The sequence below is a fragment of the Hoplias malabaricus genome, chromosome Y (assembly GCF_029633855.1).
Source record: "Hoplias malabaricus isolate fHopMal1 chromosome Y, fHopMal1.hap1, whole genome shotgun sequence".
In the NCBI taxonomy this organism is placed as follows: Eukaryota; Metazoa; Chordata; class Actinopteri; order Characiformes; family Erythrinidae; genus Hoplias; species Hoplias malabaricus.
Genome location: NC_089820.1, coordinates 61,526,142 through 61,552,915, shown reverse-complemented (window position 1 = coordinate 61,552,915; position 26,774 = coordinate 61,526,142). Strand labels below are relative to the sequence as shown.

At 41.1% G+C, this 26,774-nt stretch overlaps 1 protein-coding gene across 4 annotated transcripts; it reads right to left on the bottom strand.

Annotated features, from left to right (window-relative positions):
* LOC136679594 (uncharacterized protein C10orf67, mitochondrial-like) lies at window positions 1-26,774 on the bottom strand. Of its 4 annotated transcripts, none has more exons than XM_066658217.1 (16): window positions 26,707-26,774; window positions 25,896-26,016; window positions 23,952-24,095; window positions 23,787-23,861; window positions 23,428-23,583; window positions 19,339-19,486; window positions 18,277-18,335; window positions 17,774-17,839; window positions 14,355-14,432; window positions 9,588-9,691; window positions 9,412-9,477; window positions 9,211-9,298; window positions 8,195-8,278; window positions 7,331-7,412; window positions 1,525-1,628; window positions 1-1,063 (listed from the first exon to the last, which is right to left on the bottom strand). In XM_066658217.1, exons 1-16 carry the CDS (start codon window positions 26,769-26,771, stop codon window positions 1,046-1,048), a joined length of 1,458 nt encoding a protein of 485 aa, XP_066514314.1. In that variant the 5' UTR covers window positions 26,772-26,774; the 3' UTR covers window positions 1-1,045. The 4 variants fall into 4 exon arrangements, with proteins under 4 accessions (XP_066514314.1, XP_066514316.1, XP_066514315.1 ...); XM_066658219.1 differs by having other exon boundaries at window positions 14,367-14,432; XM_066658218.1 differs by lacking the exon at window positions 1-1,063 and having other exon boundaries at window positions 1,508-1,628.

Here is a 26,774-nt window from a genome sequence, read left to right as displayed (position 1 = left end):
TTTTATTTTTTAGTTTTTTTTGACGGCAGAGCGTGTGGAGTATAGCCTGGATGTTATTTCTTTGTCAAATTATGAGTGACAGCGTAATTAAAGGTGTAAACTCATAGTAGTCGACTCAGTAAAAGCAGTGAAGAGCGATGTGTTGACTTTGAAGCCAGTTAGTAGGAGATTACAAGGAATTAATCACAAAAAAACAGCCTAATCACATAATCCCAGAGAGAAAGGGCCATGGCTTAGTGATCGGAGCTTGCCATAACCCAATAAACATCCATCTGAAATGACACTGGCTTAAAAGGAGGAATTGATAATTGATTCTAGGCTTGTCTCTGATGGAAGCGGCATTTAGAGTTTAGAGTACAGCACCACAGGGGTTTGCAACTGAGGGACAACTCACACACACACACACACAGACACACACACATATATCAACATCACCATCATTCATACAAATGTGTTAATGCTGACTAGTTAATTAAATTATTGTTATTAAACTTCATTCCAAGCTATTTTGGATCATTTCTACTGGTCTGTTCATCGTGAGATATTCATTTTCACACAGTGTAAAAGCAAGATGGCATTTGTAGATGATGAAAAAATAAAAGAAAAATGGCAGATTGTTCTGATAACTATGTTTTCCTGTATTTAACGTTAATTTTCCCTATATTTAATCGTTTTGAAATGTAACTAAATCTCCAAACCTCCATTGCTAATACCTGAATGCTGCCTGTGATGATGTTAATAACTCGTGTGATGACTCTTCGACAAACGTATCTTACACATTTAAAGAGGATTATCCCCCTCACTGCTGTGAAGCATACAGAAGCTCGAACGGATCAGCGTGTATTGTTCTGCTTCTCTGCCATTCACCTCCCGTCCAAAGCCTCGCATTCCGCCGGGTTTTGTGCGGCACAAAGCATGTGGAAAGCTGAAGGACATTCTTGGACGGCTCGGTGCGTTGGCCACAGAACGCATCCAGTTCCTCGTGTGGATTACAGCCATTCAGCCAGAGTCAATTAAAGCCAGTTAAAGTCACCACAGGCTTTGTTTACACATTATGGGAGCTCTGTGAAGAGGGAGGGGAAAAAAAAAAATCTAATGAATACCATTCGAAGGATTATTTAAGACGTGTGTCTGAGCAGGTTTAAAAAGCCTGCTGTGGAGATTTATGTAGAAAATGTGGCATAATTGAGCTTGTTTTTAAAAATAAAATACTTGGAATTGTGAATAAAATTATTGAATTAATTTTCATTTTGGAAAAACAGTCATTTGTAAGGAGCGGGAAATTAAAAATAGACATGAAAAATAATAATAAACCCAAGCAATATGTGATGCATTGAATTTGCGTGATTCAAACCTTTTTTTACATAAATAATACAATTTAATTATAAAAATTCTAAACTATTTATTTCATTTTAATCACGTAGAAATTATTTATCTTTAGCATATTCAACGATTGCCCAATGTCCGTACAATGATAATTCAATTTTTTGTGCAGATTGTTGGAGAAAATGATATGCTTTATACTTGAAGTGTTGTATATGATGGAGACGGCCTGTTTGGAGGTGGAGGGTGTGGCAACATCTCGGTGGATTCTTCATCACTGTCCTCTTCACACACTAACTGGCCTTCTGCAGGTATACAAACAAAGTCCACAATATAGTTACAAGTTGGAACATGTAAAATGTAACACACAAAACCCTTGGAGCACACCAGTAAATAAAAATAAAGCCTGTAAACCCACATAAAGTTGGAAAGAGTGTCATTGTAAACGTATGAAAGATAGGACCTATAAATTATGATGCAGGACGAGTGTGTTTTTAACCATCCCAAGTCATTTTTTTGTACCAATCAAATGAATGTGAGCACTGCCCATGGGAGGGGCGACATGACATTTTTCCCGGCGGAGAGTAAACAGGTCACGGACCCTCCATACACACCAAGGCGGTGGGAGGGAGAAGCTAAGCCCACCGTGTAACCGAATCAAACCAGTGGTTGCCCCTTTTCAGGCCGGTGGAATAGCCATAACAATACCATTCACAACACAGCAGCTAAGACATGCTCCATTCAGACTGACTGAGAGAATGGCTTTCATCCACTGCAACAGCTTTGTAGCCTTTGAGGGATGTAAAAAAAAAAAAAGTCTTTATGATCCGAAAACCTTGTTTGTTTTCTCTGCTCTTTCACACTATCCCTACTTTTTAGCTGTGGCCTTGAAGACTGGAGTTAACAGATAGAGTCTCGGTCTGGGACGAAGTGGGGGGGGGGGTGCCGAAAAGGACAAGTTTTGAGAGCAGAGGGGTTCGCTAGGGCCGGCACTGCCCCGGTGCTGACCTAGGCCTTTCAGGGTGCTTGAACACATCAGAATTGCCATTGTTGAGATTGATTAATTGAGTCTGATAAGTTACCATGAATGAAGATTGTTATAGAGTTTAATGTGGTGGGCCTGGGTTTGTAAATGCCCCTTTCACGTCGCTCTGTGGCCAAGCATATGGGCCAGACGTATTCATGGAGGAAAAAAAAAAAAAGAACAAAATTTATGGTTGTGTGTCCAAGCACTTTTTCCCCTCTTCTTTTGATCATTTGCGCAGTGACTTTTGTAGCTTTTAGCACTGGTGCAATGAAGGCGAACACGCTGGTTAAAGTGTCAGTTAAATAACAGGAGCACGGTCTGCTTCAAACATTTTACTGGCTTTGGTATGTTTTCGCGATGTGGTTTAAATGTTTTAATGCTGTGTAAACTAAGAAACGATTTTGTAAGTAATGCATTTATTGCTCAATACATCATCAGGCTATAGATTTCCATTCATTGCGTTTGTCAGATATCTTTTGTATGTTCAGTTAAAAAATACAAATTTGCTGCTAAATTCCTTCACACTGCACATATACAACCTCAAGTGAACAGCTAATGGCTCTTTTCCACTGCATTGTACTACTCTACTCCACTCAGCTTGGCTTTTTCACTTTTACATCATGCAAATCTTGTACCTGGTACTTTGAACTGGGTAATCTTTCAGTACCTGTTCCCTCGTGGTTCCAAGCGATTCGAGTAGGGACTAAACCATGATGTGTAAACAACGCAAAGCAGTGATTGGGCAGAGTCATTCTACCGAACGCAGACATCCAGCACAAACTTGCCTTTTGTGAAATCTCCAAGTTACAGCAGAGATCACATTGTTTTCATCCACTCATGACTGCAGTTCGTAAAATTACAATGTGGTCTTTTGAAGAGATACAAATGATCCTCGGATTGGTGGCCGATGAAAGAATCCAGAAAGATGGACGGTGCGAAAGGGAATGATTAAAAATGGCATTGACCAGTCTGAACAGATTCTTAGCTAAGCTGCATTTAGCTAAAAAACAAAAACAAGGAGCGAATACACGATGAAAAAACAATGCTTAACCTTACCCCTGCCATTACTGTGTATTAGAAAACAAATCAGGTTCCAAGTACCAAAAAGTGATTTAAGTATATGCAGTTGTACCATCACAAGTAAATCAGCTTAATATTCTCAAAGGAACAACCATTTTAAACTTGTTAAGCTTTATAACTTCAGAGGAACAGCTAAAGTTACCAGCATTATAACCACAGAGGAACAGCTGAATTAACCAGCTTTATAGCCAGAGGAACAGCTAAATTAACCAGCATTATAACCACAGAGGAACAGCTAAATTAACCAGCATTATAACCCCAGAGGAACAGCTAAATTAACCAGCTTTATAACCCCAGAGGAACAGCTCAATTAACCAGCTTTATAACCACAGAGGAACAGCTCAATTAACCAGCTTTATAACCACAGAGGAACAGCAAAATTAACCAGCATTATAACCCCAGAGGAACAGCAAAATTAACCAGCATTATAACCCCAGAGGAACAGCCAAATTAACCAGCATTATAACCACAGAGGAACAGCTAAATTAACCAGCATTATAACACCAGAGGAACAGCTAAATTAACCAGCATTATAACCCCAGAGGAACAGCTAAATTAACCAGCTTTATAACCACAGAGGAACAGCTCAATTAACCAGCTTTATAACCACAGAGGAACAGCTCAATTAACCAGCTTTATAACCACAGAGGAACAGCAAAATTAACCAGCATTATAACCCCAGAGGAACAGCTAAATTAACCAGCATTATAACCCCAGAGGAACAGCTCAATTAACCAGCATTATAACCCCAGAGGAACAGCTCAATTAACCAGCATTATAACCCCAGAGGAACAGCTAAATTAACCAGCATTATAACCCCAGAGGAACAGCTCAATTAACCAGCATTATAACCCCAGAGGAACAGCTAAATTAAACAGCATTATAACCCCAGAGGAACAGCCAAATTAACCAGCATTATAACCCCAGAGGAACAGCTCAATTAACCAGCATTATAACCCCAGAGGAACAGCTAAATTAAACAGCATTATAACCACAGAGGAACAGCTAAATTAACCAGCATTATAACCCCAGAGGAACAGCTAAATTAACCAGCATTATAACCCCAGAGGAACAGCTAAATTAAACAGCATTATAACCACAGAGGAACAGCCAAATTAACCAGCATTATAACTCCAGAGGAACAGCTAAATTAACCAGCATTATAACCCCAGAGGAACAGCTAAATTAATCAGCATTATAACCCCAGAGGAACAGCTAAATTAACCAGCATTATAATGCCAGAGGAACAGCTAAATTACCCAGCATTATAACCCCAGAGGAACAGCTAAATTAATCAGCACTATAACCCTAGAGGAACAGCTAAATTAACCAGCATTATAACGCCAGAGGAACAGCTAAATTACCCAGCAATATAACCCCAGAGGAACAGCTAAATTAATCAGCATTATAACCCTAGAGGAACAGCTAAATTAACCAGCATTATAACGCCAGAGGAACAGCTAAATTACCCAGCATTATAACCCCAGAGGAACAGCTAAATTAATCAGCATTATAACCCCAGAGGAACAGCTAAATTAAACCCCAGAGGAACAGCTAAATTACCCAGCATTATAACCACAGAGGAACAGCTAAATTAACCAGCACTATAACCTCAGAGGAACAGCTCAGTTAGTCTGTTTTAAAGCCTTAAACGAACAGCTCTTTTAACCAACCTTATAACCTCAAAGGATTTGCTCAGTTTCTAAACTGCAAACAATGAATGAATGAACTAGCCACATGTTAGCACTGAGAAAATGGCCTCACGCTAACTACCTTCCATTTGTTGTAAGTAGTGTTAGTGTGTGTTGGGTCGAGCTATTTCTTTAAACGCTCCTCCATCATTGAGTAATCTAAGAGAGGGTGGGCGAGCGCCACAAAGACACAATCATTCAGGTCACTTCAGGTTAGAGTGACCGGCTGATTAAACATAATCCACTGTGTGACACTGGCGTTTGTCCACTCTGTCCGAACGTCAGGCCTTAAGCTTCTGTCTTATCTCCAGCTCCTCAATTACGAGGTGTCAGCGATGATGTATGGGCTGCGTTCCCATGGCTCAGTCAAGGGCTTTGCAAAGTGGTGTAAAGGGTCACTGGCCCAGCTCCCTCAGCTGCTGACCAGTGGCTATTCACCCCCACATCACACACTTTCACCCTTGTCCTCCGGCATGCTGCCTGTCAGCCGCTCTGATCCACTCCTGTGATTCACATTAGAGGCCCACCTCACAGGGGCACATATCTAAACACTAAAAAGATATCACTAAACAGTAAACATGCTTAAAAAATAAAGTCTGCTACAGGCATGCTAGAGATATTTGTACCAAAATAACTGAAGAAATCTGGAAAAGAATAATCTCACTGATATGGAACATTAGCAGCCTTCATAAAGTTGTTCATGACATGCTAATCATGCTAAATCTTCTCCACAGCATGTTTACACTATAAAACATATGAAGACTTCACATTTTCTATGCAGATAAATGCCTACCATTATTTTTTTCCTTATTAAAAACAAGAGAGTGCATGTTCATTTCGTTTAGTTTAATGAAATAACATGTATGTTTCCAATAAAGAAATGTGATTTGAGTTTTCTTCTGGGTGAGTATGATTTTTTTTATGTCTTTATAAACTGCTGGTAACTGTTGTCAACAAATCCCCCCCTTACCTTCGAGAGCAACCATTATCAATAGCTGATGGAGTCAAGTGCACAGACAGGAAGGACTCTTGTCTATTGTCTTTGATTATTAGTCAGCTCAAATCTGTAGACAGGACAGCGGTGTCATCTAGCAGATTAATTTGTTAGCTTCTGTGCATCAGTTCTTCCCGCCTGAGAGCTTCTGTATTGACAGATGGAATTAAGTTGTCAAGTTATCTCACCCAGTCCTGACTGCTAAGCTCATTAGCCCAAATCCCAATTATCAGAAAGTCAATAACAGGCAAAAGAGAGCTTAACGGGAGCTAAAGCAGGCCAATTCTTGACCCCAAATATTCAGTAGCTAATAGAGAGGGAGCTAATATCCGTGGCTTAAATCCTAAGCCTCATAAGGGAGCTTCTTAAGCAAACTGATATGGAGAAAGGTGCCACAGTGTCAGTGAGGTTAAGTACAGATACGGCTGTTAAAGGTGATGTTAACAATTTTAATAAAACACAATTTCATAAAATACAGGGGAGTTTTCCTTAGTTTACTAGCTCTGTGGTCTGTATGTGCAATGGAAAAAGGTCCGGTGTTTGTATGCAGCCCTTGCTCTGTAAAAGGGAAACAAATGGTGCTTTTCCACTGGATGTTCCCTACTCTACTTGGCTATTTTGTTAATCCATTCAGCAAATCTGGTATCTATGAATGTGGAAATGGGTAAGCTTTTAGTCCCTGCTCGCTTGTGGTTCCAAGTGAGCTGAGTGGGTAATAAATGTGATGTGTGAACCTTGCAGAACACGGATTGGCCAAAGAGACCTGTCAATTTTCACAGATTTGTCAGTGCTTAATCATTGTTGGTCCTCAAAGTCCCCACACTGCACAGTCAACCCTGAATGAATCTTCACACACACAGACACACACACAGACACACACACACAACTCCGCTCCTCAAAACCTCGTAGGCATTTCTCCCGAAATGCTACATCCCGAGAGCCGGTGGGAGTTTCTCACACTAATTACAACTATGGAGCAACTAATTACTATTTCTCACAATAATTACAACTATGGAGCAAAAACAGGCAGCATTTTAAACAAGCTTTAAATCGGCTCAATTATCCTGTAGTGTGGGCCAGGTTTTAGGATGTATGGGATTTTCTTCAGCATTCTTTAATTAGGAAAAAATGTAAGTGAAATTGTTTCTTAGCAAAAATACTTGGTTTAAATAAGGTTAATCTGGTAGAGATATGACTGGTGGCACTGACACTAACCTGCTGTGGAGAAAGTGTCTGGCAGGTGGATGTCCACTCTCTTCAGCCTAACTGTCTGCGTTTCTCTTGGACCTATAGAAGGCTACAGCAAGATAATTACACTCACTTACACCGAACATCATTTCAACCTTTGCCCCTACCACTTAGCCTTAGCCCTGGGGTGATAGAAAGAGGCATACTGAATGCCTTGAGAATCACTGGCAAGATGGCCGTGCAAGTGACTACAAATGTAAATATTGTATCTTTAAAAACTGTAATAACAATTGTTTTGTCTTTCAAAATATATGACCTTTAATAATAATAACTTCATAACAAGCATAAAACTTTGCTAGAAGTACGCTGATGTCTCTGTAGATAGCTATTACATTTCTAGATCCACCTTAAATGTTGAAGCAATTACAATATAAAGCCTGAGACTACTGCAAAATTTAAGGTGGAACTGGAAGTTTCGAACACAAAGCTGCCAAATAACAAACTAAATTCAGCTAAATATCACAGAAGAGTTAGGATTGGGGATAATATATGATGGTAGCATGCTTCTATGGAATCTAGGAATGATGCCCTAAACTTAACTAAAGCCCAGCAGTGATCCTCTGATATCACTGCAGACTGGCAGAGCTGCCTCTAGAGCACTGCTAGGAGCCTAGCCTAGCCATTTTTATTTGGGTTCTGATAATGTTATCAGGCTCTTGAAGAGTTGTGACATTTCGTAGGGGAAAAGTTTAACCACTACGTCATGTAACTCAGAGGGGGTAAGGTCACACTCGAAAACAAGGGGTAAGTGTAAAAATAAGAAATGGGATTAGACCCTAGGCCTAGCTGTGCTCACTGAGCTGAATAATTGATATTTGAGCAGGCTCTCACCAGAGGAGTCTTAGTGGAGAAACTGGTCTTCTGTAAGCTAGATTCTTCTGGACTCCGCCAATGGTGTGAAAGAGGTGCATCCATCTACACATCCAAGAAAAATCAGAGATGACTCTGAGGTTTATACATAAGCTTTTGAAATATTTGGTGATATCAAGTTTGGGCATCATTTAACTATGTTTTTAGGCTGAAGTCTGGTTAAACTTTCATGTCACGCTGAAACTGAGTTGAAAAGATTATGGTGAAATACCATCAAGATCAGGACAGTATTTTATGGATAAGGTCTAATTCAGACAGGAATTCAGGCATCTATTTGGCATTGGCTAGAATTTCCACATGCTACAGACAAAAACAATCTGACTGCGATTTTCAATCCAGTTAGTTTTTAACATGGGTTGGGACAATGTCATGCAGAATAAATATTCTTGTGCTACATTCAGGGCTGGGTCAAAACTTCCAGACCCAGTTGAATCCCTTGACATACGTTGGCTCGTTTGTGAGTTTATATTTGTTTAAGTGGGGACATGGAGTTGTACTTCTGCTCTGAAGCCAGAAGGTGATGAAGGATGTATTCCCTTCCACAGCACAATGCCGTGTGGAGTACAGGCCGCCACATAAATAAGCCCCAAGCACAAACCTATGCATATTCATCAGCCATCAGCAATTGAGGCCCCCAGTCGAGAGGCCTAATAGCCATGCACCTGTTAAAGTCTGATCTGGGTTAACTTCTGATGTGTGTTTTTGTATGTAACAAGCTACAGGTGCAGTTTCCATTTGTAATGACAGTGCCCCTGGCCTCTTGGCAAGGTGTTAAATCAGTTGTCTGTAATGAGAAAGCATTTAAGTTGAAGTTGGAATGCAATTTCTCAGTTAGAGGTTGAAACAAAAGAACTGTACTTGGACAAAACATATTGCAACTAAAGTGACATCTAATAATATGCACAAGAAAAAAGCCTTCAGCTTTATTTCAGAGGAAAAGGAAGAAAGGAAGGTGCACAGCAGAAGAAGAAACTCACAGTGTAGCTGACTGGAGCTTGGTGAAGTACAGCTGCCTGACGCTGGAGGCTCTGTCGCAGGAACATTTCATCCTTGATGGCATGGAAGCTATAAAGTTAATGTAGTTTGGAATACCAAAACAGAACACTTAGACACAGCTGATAAACATTTACAGTTGGTGTAAATCATGTACCAGAATGAATGCTAAAAACTGTTTATACTTCTTTCTGAGAATTTCAAACTTCTTTTCCCATACTCGATTTGTCATTTCTACTTGCTCTTGTAACCTGGAATAAACACATCCAAATACATCCACAAAATTCAGCAGTGTGCAACAAATCAACTGTATGAATCTTGTTCTTTGCAAAAAAGAGTCATTAAACCCAACGGTGTTCACCTGTCAATTTGCTCCTTGTGTGATCTCTCTGCTTTCCTCAGTTTCTCCAGCTCTTCTGCAAGCCCATTGTTATTCAAGTTCAACCCCTTGTCTTTTACAACTGGCTTAAAGAAGAAGGGAACAAACAATCTAATCAAAGTCATTCGTTTATGAGTTTACAGGAGGTCCTCGGGTTACGTCAGTCCCGAGTTACGATGTTCCGTGGTTACGACACATCTCTCATTTACTGTATAAAGCCTTGTTTCGACTTAAGTGGTTTTGTGTCGTAAACGTCGTAACGTGAACTTTGTGTGTGGTGTGCGCGGCGGAAGAATACGCGGTTACGCGGCTCGGGACCGAGGAGGATAGGTGTTAGGATACGATAAGTGCTTACAGTATGTTATTTACGTACAGTATTTACGTATGTTCCGACTTACACCGAAAATCTGTTTATGACGTGACGTCGGAACGGATCAACGTCGTAAGTCGAGGACCCCCTGTATTTAATATCAGGGTCTTGTCTGATTCATCACACTGCCTTGACCATATGCTTTGTTTAGAACCATGTCATCAACTAAGGCCCTGACAACACAGGGATACGTTTATTTTTAAAAACGTCTGCATTTTGTCCTCCCGTCCACACCAAAAACGATGTTTTAGGTCACTGAAATGTAATTTCATGACTTGTGTATTACACTACATAGAAAGTTCTGTTTCTCTCACGCTTCATGATGTTTTGATGTCTCTCTTAGAGAGGTACTATGGCCCCCTACTTGACTGGCATAATAATGCAGCTGTTTTCATATTCGTCTGGATGGGGATATTTTCAAAAACGGAGTGAGGAAAATCCCTGTTTTTAAAAATAAATGGATCATTGTGAATGGGGCCTAAAGCTAATAATAAATCCTAATAAAGATGGTAGCATGGCCTCATCAGAACATTGTTAATCAGCATTTTATAATTAAGTGTCCCCTGAAGCATATATACCTCCACTGCAGCTTTAATATATTTTTTAATATAGCAAGCAGCTCTCTCTCTCTCTGCCTCTCTTCCTCACGCCTCCTCTCGGCAGCTAGTCTCTGAATTACACCAGAAACACATCTGAAAAATCTACTTTAGGTGCATTTCTCAATAAAAAAATCCAAAAACTTGCACTCTCAAAATGTAGTCATCAAAGATTAATCTTTTCTTTAAAGGAACGCTATGTAAGATTTGGATTTTTGGCTCCTGGGGCTCCCCCTACTGTAAATAATTTTTATCTCACTGTTATAAAGTCAATGGAGAAGTGTTTGTTTACAGCACTCCTCCAAAGGAGGTGCTGAGCCTAGAGTAGCAAAAACCCTATACTCTCTATTACTGGTCAGTGAAGAATCGCAATGACTTACTGTAAATTAAAGGTAAAAATATTACGTAGTGTTCCTTTAAATCTATGCACCAGAAAACTATTTGATTAACTGAGGAATTTTATAATCGCCAAACCTGCAATTGGTCTTGTTTTTGCTCATTAGATTTACAGAATCTCAAATGTAGCCAATGAGGCAAGTCATGTACTTTACTATACATTTAATACTGAGGCTACAATATAACTAACAATTTTGTAAAAAAAATATACCATCAGCTAATGCCCATATATTTAAAAAAATTATTTTTAAATTTTAAGCTATGGTCTATGAAAAAGGACAAAATAAATGGTGCCTTTTATTTGTATATTAGCTACAGTAACCTCGAGGGGTTAATAGGACTACATGAGCCCTAAAAGAAACTTCATACAGTCCCATAAGAGTTTTTGCGTCACTCTTTTTTTAGTGCGTTTTCAGGCTTGTCACGTGTAAAGCAGGAGACTTCGGCCCCAACTAGCACCAAGTATCTAAATGAAGTAGATCAGATCTTTGATCTGTTTCCAAACATGGTTTCAATGAAGGGCCATATTCTCTGCATCATTAAATCATTGGCCAGCAACAAAGGGCAGTTCTAAAGTCGGATGTCCACTTTGCGTGGCATGTCCAATCGAGGCCTGCCGAAGCTCTGAGCCATGTCATGTTGCCTGATTGAGTGCATATGCTCAGATGGGTGTGAAGGTCGGGTCACCTCGGGTCAGCTCGGACATCACACTGCCCCAAAAGGCCAGAGGGGCCTTCAGGACATCTCAGAGCATGAGTGGGCGCTGAATGTGTTGTTAGCCTAAGTCAACACAGAAAGGGTGTCAGACTGGGCTTCTTTTGGGGGCTTTTTGTTTCTTGCTAAATCAAGGAAGTAGTAGAGTGAAAGGAAGAGTGTTTAAAGGTCCATTGTGCGATGAAGGGAGTAGGCGTTGATGTTTGTTTGCGGTAATAAAACAGCGGACAGGGTAAGATGGACCGATAGATAGGGCATTGAAGACAGACACTAATGAAGATGCGAAACCTTCAGCCCCTTTAATCTCAATCTGATCAATGCATGAGTGGACACACTCTTCGTGCTGAATGGTCAGCAGCTGGCTGTTTGATGGCTTAATCACAAGTATAGAGAAATCAAACTGAGTAAGTGAGAGGAAAGAGGAAAAGAGACACCCTTTGGGAATTTTAACTTACATGTAAAACAGGTTAAAGACAGATCAGTGTTTCCCACCTTTAATGTGATGCGGTCCGTGTTCTGTTTCATTTGTTGTATATATGAATTCCAGCAGTATTTGCATAATCACCCTAGCACTGCAAAGGCCAATATGGTAATAAGCATTAATAAACCATGTGCATGCTGCACTCCAGGCCGATCACACGTCAGTTAAAGACCCGGTCTGAGCGGTTCAAGGTAAGGCAAAGAGAGAAAGACAGAAAAAAAGCAGATAAGAGATTTGCACACGTTTCCATAATGGCTGGCCACTACAGTGCAGAGGCTCCTTTATGAAGTGGACTTTAAACGGGGCCTATTGTCCGGTCCCTTTTCAGCTGAGCCCCTCACCCACTCCAGTGTGTCAGCGTGTGTTGGGTCAGCTGTCTGCCACATTCCTTCCGCACCCAGTGCCACGGAGAGAGAGCCGCTCGCTAACGGCATCAATGTGTGGTCACTGTAAACTTTGAGACATCCTATTAATACCCAATACTTCCCCCCATAAAAGAGCTGTCCTTTTACTGCGCGTACAAGGAGGGGGGGGGGGGGGGAGAGAGAGAGAGAGAGAGAGAGAGAGAGAGAGAGAGAGAGAGAGAGAGAGAGAGAGAGATGGAGGGAAGGGGGAGGCTACAAAGGCTTAATGTCTGGCCTTAATGTTCTCTGATAGCGTATGCTAAACAAACCTTACAGATAACGCTATATTTTATCAGGGCCCTTGTTTGATAAGGAAAGGAAATGGAATGGTAGTGCTCCGTATGTATGACAATAATAGGGAATTAATGGCCGAAATAATTAATTAATTAGTAAATTATGTGGGCCCTTACTTACATTTTTCAATCTCAAATAAGAAATTATATACAACAGTTAGCAAATTAATGACCTGTCAGTATCTGTAAACAGAGTACCTTATATAAAATCAGACAGACACAGACAGACAGACAGATAGACAGATAGATAGATAGATAGATAGATAGATAGATAGATAGATAGATAGATAGATAGATAGATAGATAGATCTCATTATACAATGAGACAAACTGGTTTATAAACTTTCTGGATTGGAAATTTAGAGGAAAACGTCTCGGTTTAGGGGCATGTCACCAAAAATCAGCGCAATGCTAATGTTTGCTTGTAAAAACATTAAAAATAAGGTTCATCTCCAGCAATGCCACATTCACCTGCACCCAGGAGTCCAAGAAAGCACTATTTATACATTATCAAATCACCACTAACACTGCTGACCGAACAAATATAACCTAAACCTAAAAATACAGGTTTACACACTTTGTGTTTGGTTTCAGATGCAGTAGTGCTTCAGATGCTATTAAAGGGAAGGAAAAGAAAGGGCCAGTGCTAATGTTGATGGATGTGTGCTCGTGTGAACAGGAGTTGTATTTTAACTCAAGGCTCATGCTCGGATCAATAAGGCCGAGACGTGGCATTTGGATCTTATCCTCTCTCTTTACTTAAAACTGAGATGTCTGTGCTGATTTCTGGTCTGTCCTTCGCCTAAGAGGTCAGGACCTGCAAAACACCCTGAGATGGGCAGCTCAGGACCATGCCAAAATGAAATACACTTCATTGACAAAAAGTATTGGGACAGATCACATAATCAGAGGATTTAGGTGTTTCGTTCAACCCCATTGACACTGGTGTTTAAAATCAAGCACCTAATGAAAGAGTCTGGCTTAATCAATATTTTTGAAGAAATGGATCATATGGGTCATTCCAAAGACCTCAAAGATTTTGAGTGTCGTACTGTAGTAGGATTCCACCCTTGCAACAAGTCATTTTGTGAAATGACATTCCACGACCAGCTGTGAGTGATATTGTTGAAAAGTAGTAGCTTTTAGGAACCACAGCAACTCGGCCACAAAGTGGCAAACCATCTGAAGGTACAGAGAGGGTCGCAGAGTGCTGAGGCGCACAGTGTTTAAAAGTCGCCAAAGCCCTGCTGAGTCTATAACTGAGTGCCAAACTTGCTGTTAGAGCTGTGAAGTGTGATCCAGCGCCATATTAATACCTGTGGATAAAAGTTCCTGCAGGTGTAATATGTAGGTTTCCCAATACATTTGTCAATATAGTGTACATTTGGTCCAAAGAGTTCTCAAAAAGAGTATACATTTTTTAACCTTACAAATAACTTAGTGTGTCATTTCTTGTCAATCAATTTGAATCTCTGAAGTAACATATTTCACCTACCGTTGTACTCACATCATTCTGGCGAATGTTTTCAATGGATTCAATCTCTTTTTCCATTTCTTGTTTAAGCTTCGCTATCTGCAAAGGAGAGGGGAAAACATTAATTAAGCTTTTGAAACCAAGTTTGATGTTGTTATATTTTAAAGAAAGTCCGTTTGGAATACAGTATGGAGGTTTATCCAGGTGTTTGGGGTTTTGCAGTAAACAATAACAATGTGGGCACTCTGATATGTGTGTATGTGAATGATGGACAGTGGAACTGTAGGACCCCAGGGCTGCTGTGGGTGGACAGAGTGATGTGTGTGTGAGTGTGAGAGTATGTGTGTATAGACAGAGTGGGTGTTAGCCCTTATTGGCGCCTGTGACAGTAATCCAGGGGTGTCCATTCTTAATCATAAGGGGCCAGTGTGCCTGCGGGTTTCTGTTCCAAACAGGCAGCTCCACAGATGATTTCACTTGTTAAATCAATTGGTCTCAGTCTTCAAATAATTGGTCAGGTGTGCTCCTGCTTTCCTGGAACAAATGCCTGCCCCCACACTGGTTCTTTTCAGATGGGACACTAATGATACTGCCTGTAAAACTGTGTTTGACTCGGTGAATATTTATGGTCTAGAACAAGCACCCTGATTAACCCTGATATTGGTGGTCGAACCCTAAATCTAATCCTGTCTTCCACCTCGTTAACACATCAGAAATAGTTTCACTTTTGCAGAATTACGAAAGCCCAACAAGTCATGCCCGTGTTTACGTCCTGAAAACGTAGGAAAACAAATACAAGTGCACACACGCATTTGTCTACAGTAGTGGAGCTTTTGAGTGGTCAGCTGGTGGTGCTTTAGATCAGTGGATGGCCAGAGCGTTCTGAGGCTTTTTCAGAGGCCAAGTGAACACCCAGCTGAGCCTCAGTAGTCCCAGAGAACCCCCCCCCCCCCACCACCACCACCACACACACACACACAACCCCACCCGGCTCTTTGGCCACTGCAACACATTTACTGCTCCATTGATCAAAGTCACCAAAAATAATGTGGAGTGAAAAAAAAACACACTTCATTTTCCCCTTCCTTTTACATTTTTATGCATAACCTCAGCAGTAGACCTTCACATTGGGTTTGTCAAGCCTGGCACAAAAGGACCATTCAACAAAAGGTGGGTCAGACTGAATGGGTGGCGCTCTGAACTTCTACACTAAATATGGATAATCCCTTTCACTGCTGATTGAAATGACATTAAGGATGTCTTTATTAGTGTTTTTTATATCCAAGGATTGTGCACAGAGGATTTTGGGGTGGGGTGGGGGGATACCACCTGCTCCCCATCATTAACCTCTGTTCTCATCTTTCTGGGATGTGGACCAGAAAAAAAAAGAACATTACTGAGCTTCCATCTGATGCAGCTTTCATAGAGAAATACACGTAGGATTATTAAACTGAGGAGTCATCTTTAAGATGATAATCACTAAAAGCAAACAAGCAATTCACCGAACGTCCACTTTAAAAATATAAATCAAAGCAATTCAGTTCTTAGAGTGAGGAATTTCAGTTCTTGCACTTTTCCAAAGAGGTCTAAAACGCCAGATGTCTGTTTATTAGGATAACAATCAGTCAACATGGGGTTGCTGTAAAGTAAAACAGAACTGACCACTGAAGTGTGTACGTAATTTAACACCCTCAGGAAAGAGTGCATATTTAGATTTGTTTGTTTTCTATACAATTTTCTATATTTTGTTCATTCAGAGAGATTCTAGGGAAAAAAGTAATAATCCTAACCCTAACCCAGTGGTGGTAATAGCATTCACATATCCCAAGAGTACAGTAGCTCTAAACACTGGAATCAACTACACAGAATGGTTATTAACATTTTCCCCCAATAGATATGAGATCTGAGGTAAAACAAACGACCTGCAGGAAATCGGTAGAATTCCCTTTAAGTAGCGTATCATTTACACAGTATAACCCCGCACACAAAGCAGAAAAAAAAATCCATATTTAGCAAAGTACTTGAACAAACACACATAAAACAGCTCATACGGGGATTATGTACTTATGAATGGATGATATCTTTAGTGTGGAGTATGGCTCTTGACTCTGAGCCGTGTTTAATATGAGCGTTTGATTGCTGGGTAAACTGTGCCAGCTTGGAGAGGGCCCTGGTTGCTTGTCTCCCAGCAACCCCTGCCGGGTCAGGGGGAGACTTTTAACCCCCTGGCTTCTGTGTGGTCAAAAAATTTCAAAAGCTCCATAGAGAACAGCACGCTCTTTCACTCTGCCTTCTGCGTTCATATTTTAATTCTGCTCTTTGTGAGGCGAGAAAATTCACTTAATGCCTGGCAATCACCCATCTTTTCCACACATTATTCTGCTCTGTAACTAGGGCTTAAGTTCATTTTGAACTAATACCATTTCTTCATTAAGTTAGCAAAGATTTATTTAGTGTCAGCTTTAATGCAATTACAAAAGGATTTAAGGCTTATAACCGCAAGGGGCTGTATTAGAGGGTGGGCAACATGACAATATAAGATAGTTAGTATGATAAGTGTCTTATAATATTGACAGTGTCCAAAGAAAAAACATCTATCTCCAAAACAGTGGCTTTTACAGAAGGAGGGAAAAACCTTCTTATTTTTCAAAGGAAGCCAATGTAAAAAAGATTTTATTCCAAGTAATTTGGAGCATTTCTATTGGTACATTGTTTAGAAACTTAAAAACCCAAATGTATGCCAAATAAAACTCCAGAATATCATCTCCAAATTATAATCATAGAGAAATCCCCCAGACATCAGGAAGCGTATTACAATAACAATAACAAAACATAATAAAAGGCCACCATTTGCTCTGGTCTGGTTCATTAGACGGAGTCAGGCGACCCAAAGCCAGTTCAGTAGATGGATGTAGTTTAATTGAGCATCATGCAAAATCATAGAGTAATCTAACTGCTGGCATGAAGCCATTCTTAACACCACACAGAGCTGTGATCATACGCACTCGCAATCTTTACAGCAGCAGTAAAAGATAAAGAGCTGTAAATAGCACATCCAAGTGTTATTTTGCCAGGGCTTTACCAATTGGGATACGCCACCACGATAAGATACACAGCAATAAAAAGACACAGCCCAGTCTCTCTCACCCACCAGTTGCAGAGGTTTGGTTTCATGCTCTATTGGCATGCCCCCCTGCACTAGCACACACAACAGCGAGGCAATCTTGGGGGGGGGGGACATTGGCCTCACCTTAACCTGACATATGCTGCCATATTTGTCCAAGTGAACACACAGCAAACATTTCTGGTAAAGGAAGGGGGGGCGTCCTGGGGGTAATAGGAGATTATGGAGGTGTTTGAGGGCTGTTAGATGGTAACCTGCTGTGGTGCCTAAACAAAAAGGAAATACGTGATCGACTACATTTGTCTTATCTTCCTACCTGCTTTCCTCTACTTTCTTTCTCTTGGTTCAGCTGCACCTTTAAATGCTCATTTTCACTGGCCAGCTGGAAAAAATCCAACATAAATGACAGGTGATCAAATGATATTACAATTAGAATATGTTACGTTTTTTAAAAATCTCGTTCACATAGAATCCTTTTTCCAAACTGCACCAAATGTAAATAAATACAGAATGCAGTGATCTACAAATATATTAAATTAACGTGCTGTTGTCTCTCTCCCAATAATTTATTTATTTTTAACGTGCTGCTGGTATCAAATTTAAAAAAGGGAAAAACAGTATAAAATTACAATTTCAAAATTTGAATGGAGTCTTTGTAATATTTCAGTTACGTATAGTTTTAATTACTTGCACACAATCGTTCTGTGTATTTGTTTACATTTGTTTACATGTGCACAACATCCCAAAGTTTTTAGATCATTTAAATACTGGCAAACCTTTCAGCCAATCACAGTTTGCTAAAAATGTAAAATGAAGTACCTTCTGCAGGGCTTGTCTGTCATCATCTGACTGTACCTTCAGCTGCGATGTGTACAAAGCTAGTACAAAAGACACAGAACAGGACTTTATTTACTTTTTAAACCCCTTCTGCCATGTACAAGTGGATTATCTCACAGCTTAAATGAGTTATACTGCATTGAACTGTGACTGGACCCATGGCTCCAGCCTCTTTGTTCTGTTTCAGGTCAGTGGACACTCCAGGTCTGAATGGCTCAGCTTGTCCAAGAGAACTGACAGGCTGCTGACCCGAGGCGTCGGTCTTGACACGTCCACTTGCGTGTGCTGACCACTGACCACTGGGTTCAAGGGCCAAGTGTGTGTTTGCTCTATGTCTGTTTGTGTCTTTCTCTTTCCATTTACACACATTTAACATGGATGATGCTCCAGGTTAGTCACAGGCAATGCAAAAGCTTTTAACAGGAGGCTTCTTGGCTTTTTCAATAGGAGTGCATCAAAGGATCTGATCGTAATCAGTTATCGTTCCTCTACAGAGGGGGGGTTAAAACAGTGGGACGGTTGTAATTTTGCCCTGGGGAAAATATTCAGATGGTTACCTAAGTTACATTAGCAGAGAGTGAAACATTGTCAAACATTGATGGAGATAAAGTGCTGAACCTTGAAAATACACCTGTCTTGTGTTTACCTGCTTCTCACAGGCACCGTACACTGTAGGATCATTGCCATGATATTTCTAAAGTGTCTTCAAACATTACATTCTGATCACAGACAGCCTCTCAGCCCCGGGGAGATGAATTTGTGCTTAATACTTCTCCAGTTGTTTTGTAGAGCATCTGTCCTTTAAAATAGTTATAGTTATTGAAAATGAAACAATTTCAGACAACAACCCTGGCTTAGGTTAAAAAAATCCAACATAAGGTTGAATGACCATTTTTGAGCAAAAAAGACTGGACGTTTTCCAGGTGAAACCAGAAGTTCGGAAATAACTCATTGGCTACAATTCCGTCTCCTGTTACAGGGGCCCTTTAACGACAACCTGGCAACTGTAACGTGCGAAATGGTACAGGTGGCATTCAACCTCACCCATATCTTTCAGACTCTGAGCTTTGGCCTCCAGAGCTTGCCGTATGTGTTCCGTTTTTTCAAGCAAGGCACTGACGTCATCTTTGAGTCTGTCGTTCTCTTTCCGCAGCCAGCCTTTCTCTGGATCATCTGCAGGCTCCGAGCCGCTCTGAAACAAAACAAAAAAATGACACAAGGCCTTTTTTCATTTCACTGTGCTGAACAAAAGACACGCCGCTCAAGCTGCGTGGCAAATATGAGCACTCCTCGTAGACAAAGCCATCGGACAACTTTTTGCCTCCTACCATTTCCCCCCTGAATAACAAAAAGGAGAGACACACAAAAAAAAAGAATACAGGGCAGGAGGAGGGCATTTTTATTCTCTCTTTTTCCCCCTTCTGTTGCTGGAAAAAAGAGGGCAGTAACATTTTATACAAAGACTGTAATTCATGGGGACATTTTCTTTTTTATTGACATATTGAATAATGCAGATCATACTGTTCGGTGCCCCTGTCATTCAGGCCAGTTTATACTGAACGTGCAGCTGAAGTCATTTTCTGGGAAGTGGCCTGGGTCTTGTGCTAGAGCTACGATGTGGACGGAGTACCATTATGTTGCATTTATACTGCGAATGTAAACACAACACAGTGAGGTTAAAGTATTGACCTGTGATTAACAGACATCGGAATTCTGGGCTGACGTCAACGTCCGATGTTAAACCAGTAAATATCTCCCGATACTGATCCCGAACCACACATTTATAACGTACGGAAAAATAAGAAACCATGAGTTAATGATATAGACGAATGTACCATTAATTTGCATAATATTTTAGCTTTAAACCAATTAGCATTCAAGCAGTAAAATTTCATTCAGTTACTTACTGGTCTTTACACAGACTAGTCACAGTTTTAAACTCCATTGAAAGCTAAATAAAATAATAGATCTACTAAGAATAGTAGGAAGTACTAAGAATAGTAGATCTACTTAAAGAAACACTAGGTAAGATTTGGTATTTATCCTCCTGGGCTCCCCCTACAGCTATAAAGTTTAATTCACTTTAATAGCACTGTCCTGAAATCAAAGGGGTGGGGGAGGGGGAATTAAGGAGGAAGGAGGGGGTGGTTTCCTACCCTCCATCAAAAGATACATAGTGCAGTTTCTGAGGTGCAGAGCCCAGAGTAGCAAACACAGATGCTGGGGCCATTGTGATGAGTCACTGACCTGATTCTGAAGCTGGAATTTTAAGATAAAAATACTAAAAAGTGTTTTTTTAAAAGAAAAGGGTTCAACACTAAGAAAGGCCAGTGGACTTTTAGCAGTGTAACAACACATTGGGAAATAATAATAATAATAAAACAAAATCGCCCTATCCCAATAGCCTTTAAAAAAGCAGTTATCAGCCAAAATTGATATAATTCCGATATCAATTGGCAGCATTATTTTGTATTAGCCTTTATAGCTATTTATGTACGTTTATGTCAGTGATCATATAAATGAAGACCAACAGTAAAGTGTTCATCTTTTATTTTAAAAAAAAGGCAGCAAAAATATTTTATTCATTTGAATGAAGTCAACCCAAGTCATTACTCTTTTCTCTTGCGGCCTTAACGAGTGCTTCCCGTAGTTCTTCGGGCTGGGGCAAAGGGGTGGGTGTTTTTCGGGGGGGAGCCCCAGGGGGTCCGCTACGAGCACCGTTTCCATGGGTGGGGGGGCTTGTTGTCTTTGTGCCTCCTCCTTGGCCATGGAGCTGCCAGTGTCACCGGGATCACATCACACGTCGGCTCGCTTGGTCCGCAGACTGAGAGCCGCATGGAGTCCATCAGGTCGCTGTGATGTCCACACAGTGGGCCCTCCACCATCGCCGCTATTCAGAGCCGCGCATTAACGCGCCTTTTGCATGCCTGTCACACTTAGGACCGTACAGCCGTTCAAAGGCTTTCAAAGCTTCAAGAGATTTTTTTTTTGCTTTCCCCTCTCGTTTTGTTTCTCTCTCTCTCTCTCTCTCTCTCTCAACTTCATTCATAAGGAAAGCAGACAGTAGGCTGTATACTGCGCTCAAGAAGATGCCTTCTAGTGATGCTGTAACCCAAGCATCATCCCAACTACAGAATAACACTGACAACCATTTTGTTTTCCATTAAATGGTTAATCTATAAACCAGTGACTATATCAAAAGACCTTCTCAACAATTTCATTCATTCTCTAATAATATTTTGTTGGAAGAGCACTAATATGAAAGTAACATGCACAAGGTGTAGATCTGAGAGAAATGTGCACACACTCAGGTTCCAGGTTTGGGACTAAAACAGGGTCAGAACTCAATTCTACAGAATGACAGGTCCCAAGACCCCTGCTCCAGCAGTTGTTTATCCCAGATTAGTCCCTCACTGCAGAGTCAAGTGTTATAAGCTTAAGCCATGACTCTTTTAGCGCTGATGACGTACAGGTCACGGATGATGGGGCTGAACTACTCAGTAAATGTGGGCAGTGGAGCCTGTAGCGTGGCTGTGGACTACAGCAGCAGCAGATGACTCCAGGTCTCGGATGGTCAGTCCCAGAGTCTGTCCATCTGAATCATTACCCACTTCTGTCCTAATCTTTCTCTTCCTGTGACTCCCTCTCTTTCACTAACGCTAACCTCTCTCAAATGTTTGGGTGTTAAAAGGATCTGGAAGTTTTGTTCATGTATTTGATTCATTCCTACAGCACTTTCCGAAAATCAAGGGGGAGGGGGAGAGTGTAGAGGGGTTGAGTGGTTCCCTACCCACCTCCAAAAGTTACATAGTGCAGTTTCTGCCGTGCTGAGCCTGAAGTAGCAGCAACAGATGCTACATTCTCCCTTTAACAGGTCAGCGAAGAATTGCAATGGTTTTAAAGCTGTAGTTCTAATGTAAGTTATTCTTTTAAATTAAAACTACACAATATTCAAAACTCGCAGTCAGTTCTGCACCATTTGTATTCACCACAGACCTAAAGTGACGGTTTCTCTCTAATAAATGTGCTTCAACCTTTTAATATCTACTGATTATATCAGTGCTTAATCTGACATGATAGGCCTTCAGCCCGGCTCCTGAAGGCCTTGTCAGTGTAAGAGGCTCTATCAACAACGTTTCAAAAACGTACGGCCTTATTATTAATACTAATCACTAATATTTGGGATTAGAGGTCATTGGGTGGAGCCCAGCTGAAATACTAGACCTTTCAATAAAGCCCAAATAAGCGATCAATTATACTGAACCTGTGCCTTATCACTCCATCCCTCACCTCTGGCTCCACCCTCTGCTGTGAACAGAACTACAGGTGATCAGCCATGCGTCTTAGCCGTGGGAGTGAGAGCACTCATTAGCACAGAGAACAAAGCTCGCCCTCCGCTGAGCTGCACTTAGCTCTTACTCACTGAGTGGCTGCGACTTTTCTATGGCCGCTCTAACCTGCCATCTGCTTACGCCAGCAGTCTCTCTCTCTCTCTCTCTCTCTCTCTCTCTCTCTCTCTCTCTCTCTCTCCTGTTCTCACACTGAGGGAGAGAGAGAGAGAGAGGTCACATAGACCGTGTGAGAGGGTCTGCTTTGACACCTTATAACTCATTCATGTTGTTTTGTAACCCCATTCACAAAAGCATACGGATGAGAAATTGATTTCTCCGCGACACTACAACCTGATTATTAGCCTATCGTCCTGAGTGGCCTTTCAGCCAGGGAAACGTCGGCCATTACATTATAATTAACAGCCCCCTGCTCGATAGTAACACAAGCCAGGCTATATTTAAAGGAAGGAGATGATGTTCGTACTGAAGGTATTCATGCAGAGATCCACTGGCAGAAAAGTCACCCTGTGGAAAGGCTTAAATATAACGATAAAAAAAAGCATAAATCAATACAAACAAAAGCCAAAACTGTCCAAATAAACAGCACATAAGAGCTTTCAACCCTGAGAGAGAAAAGTAACTCAAGCCCCAGTCTTGCTTCAGATCTGAAATAACCCTTAGATGCTTGTGTCCACTGGGAGGAGGACAATGTGACATCTGAAAGGATGCGGAGTGGTCAGGAAGTCATTACTGACTTCAAGCACCAAATGTTTGGTGTGTGTGTGTGTGTGTGTGTGTGTACCTCCAACAGAGCTCGCTCCTCGTACTCCCTCAGCTGCTCAGTCAGAAACTCGATTTGAAATTTCTTCTCCTCGAGCTCGTTTACAAGACCCTGCACCCGTTCTGTGTCCCTGGGCACGACCTCCAACACCTCACCACCTTCTTTCATGTAGTGCGCCTACAGTTAATTACAGACACATATACATTGGTTCCTATTGGTAGGGTAATAATAGGGTAAATAAACACGATGGTTATGCAGTGTATTTTGGGACATCACATCACATTCTTCTGGGTTAGGGATCGTCTATGTTTACTAAGCTGTTTTCTATTTAAAAAAATGACTGTCTAAGATACAGGCCCCTTAACGAGTCAGTATTATACCTTGTAGCTGGCTCTGATTACTTGTACTGCATCAGCAAACTGCTGTTGATAGCTGTTCCGGAGAACTGTAATTTTCTAAACAAATGGACAAACAAATCAACAACGAAACCAGGTGGACACCTTTATAATTTCTTTACAACCACTTCATGACTTCAGACCACAAACCTCTTTGTAGTAGTTCTCCAAAGCTTTGACTTTGTTATTAATTCTAGTGTAGAAAGCCTCTGCTTCGTTCTGGAGTCTGGTCTCATACTGGGCCTCCATTAATCGCACTTTCGTGTCCACGTCCTTTTTCAGGGTCTCCATCTCCTAACAGGAGAAATAATGACATGAAGATAGATTTATGAGCATGTCAGTAAGAGCCCAGCAATCTCACACCTGCCTCCTTTTTTGAGTTTCAGTGGAGAGCTGAGTAAAATCTCACACTAGGCTCAGATTTGCTGTAAACAGTAGTGTCTCACGTCTCAAATTCCAGAGAAACTTTAGGACAACCACCATGACGTCTGCTGAGTCATTAAATGTGATGCTCACAATAAAGAAAAAAACATAAATGTTTGCTGCTCTCCAGTCTGTTTGTGCATTGGTCTAATGTGTGTATGAACCCCTAGTGTCAGTAAATGAGTAAAATACAAAAACAAAGTGTCTCGGCCCAATATGCTAGGCTTTCTCTCTGCTCATGGTAGAGAAACGGCATCTGGAGGTGAAAGTTACTCTTATATAGGACCTTTCTAGACACCCAAGGACACTTTAAAATCAACAAAGCACAGAACACCATTCCATTTAACATTCAATCCAAGCACACACTGGTGAGAAACAGCAGCCAAATGTGCACAGCCTGCTCTCAACCAGGAATGACCATCCACCTGGAGAACTGCATCGGGCACTAGGGGCACAGTGCTCTGTTCCGGCTTCATATGTGGGTCACACTGAATTATTTTTGCTGTTACATTTTACTAATGGTGAAACTGACTCTAAATTTGGGAGACAGCTAACAGCATGAAAGTAAACCCAGACAAAGCCCTACAAAAGTAAACAACTCAAGTTACCAATGTGTTTCTGTGGTAAGTCAGTTGAATTTTACCCACGTATGAACAACCTTCACAAGTTTTTCTACCGTTCCACCTTAAAAGAGGCTGAGCTTAAGAACGTAAACAAACCAGAGAGTACAAATCCCTAGAATCGCAGACGCTGCCTTTAATGCTTTCCTCTGAATGTAAACACTGTATCATGCAACCCCATTTGAAACAATGAGGAAAGCTAAATCATCACCCTGCAAGCTCAGGGCTGCCTAAAGCAGAAATGAGAGCGTAAGCATGAGGCTTTATGCGTGGAAGAAGGCCCTCATTCAGCTGCGAGGCTGCCAATCAATTTGTTTAACTCTGCAGGCAGGAGCAGTGATGAACGCGGCTGCTTCAGGCGCTCTTCTAGGGCACAAAGCCACCATATGCCCTCTCAGCAGGCGTCCCGGGGCAGCCCCAGACCAGCCACTCACCACCACAGACACAGGAATCCTCCGGCTAACTGGATGAAAGGCCGGCAGCATGAATGAACTTGCGGAGCAAATCCAACGGAATGCAATGACACTCAGTGTCAGCACTCAGTGGCCTCAACTAAATACGGAGGATAGCACACATTCATTCAGACAGAGCCATGCTTAGTAGTGGCCTTGATTTATGGTATATTTATGCATTGTGCAAATATAATCCTGTCATTTTAAGTAGCAGGAGTTAGTGTGTTCTCCCTGTGTCTGCGTGGGTTTCCTCCGGGTGCTCCGATATCCTCCCACAGTCCAAAAACACACGTTGGTAGGTGGATCGGAGACTCAAAAGTGTCAGTAGGTGTGAGTGAATGTGTGAGTGTGTGTGTTGCCCTGTGAAGGACTGGCGCCCCCTCCAGGGTTTATTCCCGCCTTGCGCCCAATGATTCCAGGTAGGCTCTGGAAGCAGTTTATCATAAGCAACTTTGTCCTGGGGCTATGGACATAATATTTCCTAAACTAACTTCAACTGTTCTGTTTATAATTTAAATCCTCAATAAATTCCCCTCCAGAAACAAAAAAAGAGAAGATGATGTAGAGGATTGAACCTTAAGGTCAACCTCATTGTCTACCTCCACGAGCTCTGCAGTTTCATCTGAGAGACGTTTGACCAATGGTAGTTCGGACACATCCGTCTGGACACAGGCTTCTTGACCAAAGAATCCTGCCCTCAGCTGATTCCCCACTGAATACCTAAAGAGCAAAAGGAGGGGCGAGACACAGAGAAGGCTACAGAACAGATTGTCCCCACTAACTACACACAATAAGAAGGTCATGAAGGCCAAGGGACATCAACATAACACAGAGAAGAGATGCAGGGGAGAATTCTGTTGATGTATAACTGCAGTCACATTACAAGCTCTGGGAAAACATCTTTCTTAAAATTCTTCTCTCAAGAGACACGAAGAACGTCCCCAGAAAACAGGAGATTAATAGCTGAGGGGGTCCAAGAATACCACAGAAAATCCCTCAAATATCATAATTATCTTAAAAGGGCCTAACAATGTGTTAAAAGGCTTCCAACAAAAAAATATTTGTCTATTTATCATGTGTGTGTTGTGCTGTCCATAAGCTAAAGGTAACAGAGGATACAAATGAGACCCAAAAGAGATTTTTATTCTTTTATTCAAGGTTTCTATCAGATTAAAACACAAAAGGTAACATTAGACAAACAGCTTAATGTATATTTGTAGATACACTTATATTACACTTTAAATTATTGTAGCTGAAGTGTTTTAGCCAGTGGTTAAGAACCAATGGAAATGCGTTTACGTCACAACCGTTTTAACCGTTTAAACCCTAATAAAAAAACTGGACCAAATGTTATGCTTTTTTTATTTGTATTTAAATGTCTTCTCTTTCGTAACTTAAAATGTGACATACCTTCTAATTTCCTCAATTTCTTGAGAAAAATCCTCTTCATCTATTAACGTATGTACAAGCTCCATAAC

What these genes read in the sequence shown, in the direction of transcription:
- LOC136679594 (XM_066658217.1), bottom strand. Translation starts at nt 26,771, where the DNA reads ATGGAGCTTGTACATACGTTAATAGATGAAGAGGATTTTTCTCAAGAA. An exon ending in ACAGACAAGCCCTGCAGAAG is followed by an intron (nt 17,840 to 18,276) that starts GTACTTCATTTT and finishes GATTTTTTCCAG; the next exon opens with CTGGCCAGTGAAAATGAGCA. An exon ending in TCTCCACTAAGACTCCTCTG is followed by an intron (nt 7,413 to 8,194) that starts GTGAGAGCCTGC and finishes ATCTTGCTGTAG; the next exon opens with CCTTCTATAGGTCCAAGAGA.